Source organism: Protomyctophum bolini (assembly GCF_963924005.1).
Source record: "Protomyctophum bolini genome assembly, chromosome: 6".
NCBI classification, from domain to species: Eukaryota; Metazoa; Chordata; class Actinopteri; order Myctophiformes; family Myctophidae; genus Protomyctophum; species Protomyctophum bolini.
In genome coordinates, this window is record NC_137867.1 from 40912158 (window position 1) to 40922286 (window position 10129).

At 41.6% G+C, this 10129-nt stretch overlaps 1 protein-coding gene across 1 annotated transcript in view; it reads left to right on the top strand.

Moving 5' to 3' along the window:
- LOC308317012 (uncharacterized protein) overlaps positions 1-8102 on the top strand; it is a gene marked incomplete at its 3' end in the record, with an annotated part of 52568 nt that extends 44466 nt beyond the window's left edge. The window contains exons 7-12 of the mRNA XM_080765802.1: positions 67-603; positions 2288-2332; positions 3527-3646; positions 6183-6200; positions 7035-7092; positions 7996-8102. Of these exons, the coding sequence (XP_080621928.1) occupies positions 67-603; positions 2288-2332; positions 3527-3646; positions 6183-6200; positions 7035-7092; positions 7996-8102 (885 nt within the window). The remainder of the gene's footprint in view (positions 1-66; positions 604-2287; positions 2333-3526; positions 3647-6182; positions 6201-7034; positions 7093-7995) is intronic.
- Positions 8103-10129: the final 2027 nt, after the last annotated feature.

Genomic DNA, 10129 nt, shown 5'->3' on the forward strand with positions numbered 1-10129 from the left:
CCTGCTGCCCGTTTCCTGGTCATTTGACCTGATATATCATTGATTAAATGTTCTGTCTCTTCTCAGGATGCTCTATCAGAACACGAAGACAAAGCCTCCCGCGCTGCCGTTGAACAGGAGAACGTACTCGTGCTTGTTGATGAACCTGAGATTCTGGAGACTGTGAGACAGTCTGTGGATGAATCCCCGCCGCCCGTCCAAATCCTAAATGAAAACACCTCTGCTAAAAAAAGTGCCGCAGAGATCGGCGACGGGGCTTACACCGCGGCTACACGTAACAACATCATCAACTTGGACATCCCATCCCGCCATTCCATTCCACACACGTCTGACGAGGAGGCGGCTTCTTCTCACAACATTAGTTTTCTGCTGGAGGAGAACGTGATAGCTTTCGTGAAGGAACATGGAAAAGATGCCAGCGGCGGTTCCCCAGTCATAACGGAGGGGAACCGTGTGGACGAGATGCCCCCTAGTCCTCCTAAGCAGAGACACAGTACGCTCTCTTTGGGACCCAAAGAAGGTGATGTCATTATTGGTTCTGACAACAGAAAGTACCGGCTCCTGAGGGGTCCTCCCGGACGTTCTGGGATATGGGGAAAAAGAGTAAGACTACTGTGTTTATTTATTTATTTGTTACAGAGGCTTGTGCAGTTTAGTGCACAAGCCAAGTGAAAACCTGTTTGAAGTGACGTATTTTTTGGTAAAAGATTAAACCTTTTTCACATGGCTCTAAAATATGTTAAACTCTTCTCCAGGAGTTTTCAAAGTAGCAGATAGTGGAACTCCCTTCAGACAAAGCCCAGACACTAAAGTTGCAACTGATAATTCAGTTGCAACCTCAACAAAGAAAAGAATATCACACCCGTGTGAACTCAGTGGTGCAACTCCCCCCCCCCCCCCCTCCTCTCTTTCTCTCTCTTGTTAGCAGGCAACAGTGCAGCACTGTCTCTCTCTCTCTGTTTCTGGCACAACAGTGCTGGTACTCATTGTCATACTGGTGCTCATTAACGTCACATACTGTAGGTAGTCACATAGGTGAACCAACCCATAGGTGAACACGGACATTGCTGTTCCTTGGAGTGTTATAGATGACTGAAGGAAATAAAGTAAAGCAAGGCAAAACTAATAAGTAGTATAGTTCATTGTTTGTATGCTGGATGTACTGTATCTATAGGCAAACCTTTATAGATGACACCCAACATTGCAACAGTACCTTCCGGTTTCACCCTCACATCTCCCTGTGCATTGCCTGCTGTGGGGCATTTCTGGGTGGATGGGGGAAACATCTGCCCGTCCTAATGAATCCGTTTTCATTGAGAGAAAAAAAGCACATCCAGAACAGTGTTGATTTCGTCGACTAAAACTAAGAGGAAAAATGTTCGTCGACTACCTTTTTTCACTGACGAAAACTAAATGGAAACCAAATAAACTAAGCTATGATGACTGAAACTAAGACTAAATATACTGACAATTTCGTCAACAAATAAAAACTAAACTAAGATGTTACTAAGATGAGACTAGTGGATAAGAGATCCAGTATAAGTCATTTTACACTTGGTTGCATGCTGAAAATAGCAGATCTACACGCTCACAGTTGTGAACTTCTAGATCGCCTATTTTCATTTCATTACGACGGCAACAAGGCCCGCCAAAAATACATTTTAGAGTAAAACTAGAATAACACTAAAACATTCCAGGTGACTAAAATGTGACTGAAACTAAATTAAAACTATTGAAGAGACTATGACTAAAACTAAAATCTAAATTCTCTGCCAAAAGCAACACTGATCCAGAATGGTAAAGCAAGTTTCCCAGCGGACAAGCAGGTTTCTGTTAGGAAGCCTTTCGAACAGATAGTCTTTGTCACTATACAGTAGCGGTGAGACATCCAAGCATCGGCATTGGCGTAAAACTCTGAAATTTCACGTTAGAAAGTTTTCCCTGGCAGATTATGTAATACCCTAAAACCGCTCGTCTTTAATCTGCCTATATTTTAATTGAAGGTTATAGTAAATGCTGTGCAAACAATGTGGTCGAATCCACCCTCGAGACACTGACTCACGCTGATTTTTCAGACCAACCTGAGAAATTACAGACCCAAAATAGATGTTTCAAACTGTAATGGCATTAATAATGTACTGCGTGTGGTTTACACAGCCCTCTCTTTTCAAAGATCTGCGTACTAGTGACATTGCCAAGTAAACAACAGTTCTTCTTCCAGGTTCTGCCAATAGTCTATAAGTGTATAGTAACAAACGGCTCTCTTCTGGCTTTGTGCGTTTTACAGGGATGTGCTGGGAGACAAGGCTATTTGGGCTTTAAAGGAGACACGGTAATGATCAATTCATTATGACCATTATTTATGTCCTGTGTATTTTACAGTATATCTGAATGAATAATATATATTCGTGAATATATTTTTGAATGCATAATATACGTATGTTTGTAATTACAACAACGAATTAACAAAAAGAAACATTAGGCTACAGTAATAGCAAGATGGTAACAATTTATAAAATGTTTGATCGTTGCATATAGTAGGTGCAATGATTTCGGCGATGGATTTTTAGGGGTGCTCCGATCACGTTTTTTGGGACCGTTCACCGATTTTCTTTTGTCCTCCCCATTGGCCGATGCTGATACCGACAAAACCCACATCAAAACTGTATATGTGGGGAGAATGTTTAGGCCTGTCACAAAGATGCTAAACGATATTATCTGATTGACTTAAATGGGATAAAAGATCGGTTTCTCCAGATCCGGTAAATTGCCGATCACCGATCGAGTCATTTGGAGTGAACATCGGCCGATTTAAATCCCTGGCCTTTGGATCGGAGCACCTCTAATGGGTTTTCCATCTGTACATCAGTAATCCATTAACCTATACCCGTCTGTACATCAGTAATCTATTAACCTATACCCGTCTGTAACGTCAGTAATCTATTAACCTATACCCGTCTGTACATCAGTAATCTATTAACCTATACCCGTCTGTAACGTCAGTAATCTATTAACCTATACCCGTCTGTACATCAGTAATCTATTAACCTATACCCGTCTGTACATCAGTAATCTATTAACCTATACCCGTCTGTACATCAGTAATCTATTAACCTATACCCGTCTGTACATCAGTAATCTATTAACCTATACCCGTCTGTACATCAGTAATCTATTAACCTATACCCGTCTGTACATCAGTAATCTATTAACCTATACCCGTCTGTACATCAGTAATCCATTAACCTATACCCGTCTGTACATCAGTAATCTATTAACCTATACCCGTCTGTACATCAGTAATCCATTAACCTATACCCGTCTGTACATCAGTAATCTATTAACCTATACCCGTCTGTACATCAGTAATCTATTAACCTATACCCGTCTGTACATCAGTAATCTATTAACCTATACCCGTCTGTACATCAGTAATCTATTAACCTATACCCGTCTGTACATCAGTAATCTATTAACCTATACCCGTCTGTACATCAGTAACCCATTAACCTATACCCGTCTACAGGGCCCTCGGGGGTTGGCGGGCCGGGAGGGCAGCAGAGGAGAGCCAGGGCCTCCAGGACCCCCAGGACTGCCCTCACTATATCTGTGGAAGAACTCTGTAGAGGACTGGACAGCCTTCAGGGTAGGACTGAGTGCAAACATGCAGTACACTAGAACAGAGATTCTCAACTTCTTTTAACTAGTTTGGTATGCCTAATAGAGCGGCGCAGTCATGACGACGTGAGCCCCAGAAGTGAATTCTCCATTAATTTTCTCCATAGGCTTTTCAAAAAGTATTTAAAGACATTTACGCCGCGGACAAAGCCAACTCGAGTTGTGACAAATCATGACTGCAAACACGACATTTTGGACCGAACAAATAATTACAAAGAAGAAAAACAACAAAAAAAGTGTTGTAACCTGGCGTTTTCTTCTTCTTTCTAATTTTTTGTTCGCCCCGAAATTTTTTGTTTGTTGTCATGATTTGTCACAACTCGAGTTTATTCATTTATTTTTTTATTTGACAGGGACAAAGCTCATTAATCAACATGTCAGTTGAGTTTTCACATCAATGTAAATGGGCCCCAGTTAGCCGAAGCTAAATTTCATCTGTAGTCCCTGGGCAGGCTCTTAAAAAATGAATGATAAAAAGGACAAAGTGTAGTGTGCCTGCACACAACACCATGCATTGATGCCATGTGTGCATATGTGCAAGCACCCAACACTACGTCCATACAAAAACACAATACAATACAGATAAAAGAAATACAAAGTGTACAAGAACAAGATAAACAAATACAAATACAAATAAATCAAATTAAAAGTTTAAATTAGTTTACACGACCAAACACGCAGCAGCATCATCAACTGTATCATATGAATACTAATACAATAAACAAGCATGGATCAGACCAAAGGACCTGCAATATGAGAGGGAGTGTTATTTTGAATAACATGATGGCTGTGATCGCAGGCACGGGCTTGCTTGCCATTCGGCCAATAACATGACCTCAAGTGTTCCATTTCTTTTATACAACAGTTTTTTTTGTATATATCTAATTTCATATTGGGAATAAATACTGATACGGATTGATGAAAAGTTAGTTCTGCTCTGTTTAGGCTATGTGCATTGCTAAGCGACTCCTAGCTGTTACAGTATGTATATATGGGAAATAAGTACACACTGCTCTCAGACAATCAGATTGCTTGATCCGAACCAACTGTTGTATAAAACATATAGCATTACTCCTCAGATTCAAGAGATTATCTAATAAAATTAAATGCAATCTGTGGCCAAGGACTGATTAAGACTTGTGGAGGCCAAAGTATATTTTAGTCGGCGTAGGGGTTTGCACCACCTCACACTAAAGTTCAAACTTAGCCTAGTTATAGCTTTAAAAAAAAGCCATTTAAGCTTTAACTAGGCTAAATTAGAGAGAACTAACCAGGTGCTCAACGGAGATAGCAAAACGTGATAATGATAAAAAGGTGCTCACAGTCACACGGATCAAAAACGGGATCAAGACATAGATAAAAAATAGGATCCGGGCACTCAAAGTTTAAAAGAAATCCTAATTTTTTAAATGAGTGCCCGGCTCCTCTCTTTTTGTCTTCACCAGGCCGAAGGCATGGGGAGAGAGTATGTTTTGCTGTCCGTCCGTCCGTGAACAGCTAATCTCCGGCACCGTTAACCCGGTCGATGCCACATTTTGCGCACACACTCCCTGGATGCCAACTATGAACCTCTGCCTAAAAAAATCCAGAACGGCCTGTTATAGCACCACCAGGAGGCCGACTTTTGATAAACATATTTTTTTATATTACTCCTCCAGATTCTGTCCAAAATTCCCGCAATTCGTTACACACTATCTCTATAGTCACGTGTTCAAGATGGATCTGTCCGATATTTCATATTCCATCCTAATTGGCTAACATAGGCTTTCAAAGTTTGCAGGATTGTCCCCTTTGTAACAAAACGCCTCAAATCATGAATGCAGCGTGCAAATTACATGAAATTTTTCACAGACTTTCCTACTAGGCTGAGGAATATATCCCACCCTTTTCACATTGGCCTGTTATAGCGCGTGGATTTTTGAAAAACGCATCTTTGGAACATAATGCCTCAAATCATCCAATTGCCATTAATGGTGTAAGAACAAATGGCACCCTTTTCACATTGGCCTATTATAGAGGCAACCTGACCTGGACTGGTGGAGACCTGTGCCCCAAGGGGCACTTTTTCTAGTTTTTTTCTTTTTTTTCTCTCTTTTTGTCTCCACCAGGCCGAATAAACATTGTTTATATTAGTCATTGTTTATATTTCATCCAGATCTCACGCAAATCGGTACACTCTGTAGTCATGCATGTGATCAAGACGAGTCAAGAAGGATTTATCATATTCTACACTGATTGGCAAAGATTGCCTTCCAAAGTTTTCAGGAGTGGCCCGTTTTGTACAAAATGTCCTGCTCATCCAGAATTCTATCGTCAGAGATGATATGAGTGATCTGGCTCTGCATTTCCTCAAAAAAATGAAGAAAATTGTTGCAAAAAACTAAACAAAAAAAACGTGTTTATATTACTCCTAAACATTTTGCCAAACATCTGGTGGAGACCTGTGCCCAGAAGGGCACTTTTTCTAGTTCTCTTTTTATCTATCTCTTTTTATCTATATCTAGGCTAAGTTTGAACTTAGTGTGAGGTGGTGAACAGCCTGAATTGTTTTGTCACAGGGAAGTGACAAACAAATTCACGGAACACAGCAAATCAGGCTGGAAACCAGGCTAATCTTTTAGTCCCCCTCCTGTCCTGTGGTAAAAGTCATTTGATCAATGAATATCAACAACTAAAGGGTAATGGCGCTCCCACGGCTTGGGATTGTGACCCCCCAAAAAAAGAGACTGGATCCAATATCGCTGTGGCTTGATGGCTTCCCTGTGAAATCTGTAGCCATGACGGCACGTTTCTAGGTGTGCATTTTGTGAACAAAGCAGAAATATGTATTTTCTGAGTCACACATACGGGTATTTTAGAATTTGTCTGTGTGTGCCATTGCTTGACAACAAAAAGCAGCCAAATCCAATAAGTACCTTTGTTTGCACCTCCAACAACCTCGCATGATGTCGATTCGCTTCTACAATACAAGTACAAGCACGTACAATACAAGGGCGTGAGTAGTGATGTGTGTGTTCTGTTTATCCTAAAGTCCGGTGGCAAATACAAACACAGAGATTACCCCCTACCCAAAGCTTGCAACTATTAAAATCAGTCCACTGTATAATGATAGGCCGAACTCAGTGGTACCGATTAGCCTCAGACTGGCATATATTTATTGACTACATGGGGGAATTCCCCTGAAATGAATGGAACAGCTATATGAATATGAGTAAAAGTAAATACGACCTGTTATATCATGAATCAAATTCGATCCATATCAGCTCGTCCGGGGCGCCCCTCGAAAGCACGACAGAATGCTTGTCTGTCATGGAGAATTCTGAAGTTCTTATCTCTTACCACTTGATATATCAAAGCAGCGTTGGCCTATGACCTTGGGTTGCAAGTGCTGCCCAGCCAGGCTGCAGTACACGGGTACTTTAGCGATACGCATATGTTGAACAATTCCTGTACATCCCTAATGATGTGCTAACATACTATGAGCTTCAGCTATATCTCAAAATATAAATTGAAAACATTTCTTCTGGCTCATCGTAGTGGAAGAACATTGGGCTGCAGGTGACATCCTTGAACAGTGCCTAGTCTGCCACATCATACAGTATATCTTGAACAATATGCTACACCAATGATCGGCTGAAGTTGCTGAGCTGTGTTTGACACAGCAGCTAATGATGTGCGAACATACTAACGGAGAGATCTTAAAATATGAATTGAAAACGTATTGTAGTGGGAGAACAGCATGGACAGTGATATCCATATATCGTGATCAGTGCCTACACATCATATATCTCAAACGATGCCTACTAAACCTCACCAATGATGAGCTAAAGTTGCTGAGCTGTGTTTGGCACAGCAGCGTCGGCTGATCTGTGTTATTATTGGTCTTCTTTTGTAGGGACATGCATACATACAGTACATAGGCCTACTATAGGTATTTTATTTTGATCCTGTGCAGAGACAGAAAGAATGATGAGCAGGCCTTTTTGAGGTCCAATATTACGTCATATATGGCAGCCAAGTCTATGGGATTTTAAATGTTTGCTTATGACGTAAATCATTTGCCGGCCAAGTCTATGGACTTTAATGTTTGTTTAGGGCACTGAATGACGACGTAAGACGTAAATACAGTGGGCGCAACCTCACTTCACACAAGTGTGATTTATTTTTTATTTTTTTCGTAGACCAGTACAGATAGTAGTAAAACAGTAAAGTGTACTCTTTATATTATGCAACCCTGGGAAAGGGGCTTGAATGTACCACAGCTCAGACTCAGCACATGGCACTGTCAAAATGTGTGTCTGTCTTCAACGGTTCCAGGTGTGGTCACCATGAGCCTGACTCAGAGGGTGACCAACACAGCTGACCTGGCTGACCGTCCTCCTCCTCAACCCCGGCTGTCACTCTGGTCTATTCTTGACTGCTAATTTCCCCCTGCAGCAATGCCACACTCCTCTGCTCTCAGCACGGTTTCCATGATTGAAAACAGTTGCCGCTGGCAATGTCTATACTAATCTGATCCCGTGAATGGTGAATACATAATACGCTTTCATTTTCGGACTGCATGCAGTGAAAAATGCCAGGAGATAGAATTAAGTCAGGGTAGCACGCAAGGTTTAGTGATAGACTGTCATAGGTTCAGTTCCTCCAGCTAGTTTCTCTTGTCTTATCCTGTCGTCCATGGCGTAATATAGTACTGAAGACTAGAATAAATCATGATACCTCTCAAAGGATAGAAGGTAATTTGAGACTTTGCTTGGAAAATCATAGCATTGCTGCATAATGTTTTTGTCTCAAGTTGCTGTATGATGATGACATCCAGTGTAGAACATTAAAGCTGCTATAAGCAATAATTTGACCAATGACACAGCTTCTAGGAACATCTTTGAATGCAGATTGCGGGCCCTAGATGTGTCACAGAGACTAAATTATTTTTGGGAGCATTCTACCCATTGCTGGCTGTCTGAATAAATAATAAAAAAATGGTCATTACAATTTTGACATATTATTGCTTATAGTAATATGCTGATGTTGAATTTGACACACATGGGGTTGAGAGTTTACATTTGGCTACCTTACATTTGGCTAACAATTGTTTTTCCATGCTTAAATCTATTTAACCACTTAACATAACTTACAACGAATAGGGGGGGGGATTGCCAATCTACAAGCCTGATTGATACATTGTGAGGTTGTAGATCTGCTATTTTCATTATTTGGTCCGTACGTTTTTGAACATTTTGAATTTCTATTATATCTTTACTTTTGAACATTTTCGCTTAAAATGAACTTGCTCATGTCTCCGTTAATGTGGTTAAAAGCTTAACAAAATACGTTATGGGGTACTGTATGTTTTGCCGTACGCAGTACGTATCAGAAACATTCATAACTCACAGTAAGTAGAGAGAAGTTTGGGTCAGAGCCCCATGCATGGCCCTTACAACAAGACATTTGACAAAAGAATATTCCTCTGATCCTAGAATTACTCCTCTGACCTTAAGAATATCATGCATGATTTTCCTAGAATGATTTACGAGACTAGGAAAGAGACCTACCTGTGAGAGTCGAGGTAGAAAGACAGAAATCCATCTCCTTGGTCTGACCGGAGACGTGTTGCAGACGAGCGGGAGTGCAACCTGTGTGGCCCTGCATATGTAAATGCTCTGTACGTTGTTTGTTTTTAGTTTTTTTTCCCCCCACAGACCGCCATGCTCCCCCGCCGTGACCCCGTCACAGAGAGAAGTGTGGGGCTTTCTATTTAAAGCCTGGTGTGCGTAATCCGTTTTAACCATGTGTTTACGGCGTGTACTTTAGGTGGATGAGAGAGGGGGGGCCAGGCAGACTTCGGGCGGCTTGTGGCGCTCTCACAGTATGCACAGCGATGAGAGCTGATGCCATGCCTGCATTGTGGCTGCCAGGCAGGCAGACCGGGTCCAGGCTATAGCAGCAGACCCACTCTCTTTGCGTCGGGTTGTGGTGGTTGTTGTGTCCGTCTATAGCCCCCCCGGTGGACGTTGGAGCTGTCCGTGAATGGCCCCAGTGTTAGCCTGTGTCTCTGAGCACACTGAGGGCTCTGATTCTCTGCTAGACCTCACTCAGTTCTCCCTCATGACCCACAGAGAGAGAGACACAACCACACAGGGTTTGGACTTTGGAAAGGGCTCCCCTCCTCCTCCTCCTATCTGAGCTTCACCTTAAAAGTGCTTGCAGGGAGGGAAGGTACAAATGTAATGGGATTGATGTAATGTCATTACAAAACGGGGTGAAATGTGTTGTTACAGTCATGTCAAAAATGTTTTTTTGGTATGACTGCATTAGATATGCAAACATCTTAACAGTTTGACTGCGGAAGTTTTCAATCGGGAAAATAACTTCACTGCGGGACTTTTCCATTTCACGAGAGTCCGCCTTAAATGGCGCCATCGCTTCTCATAGTGTCCAAAAATATTCCAAC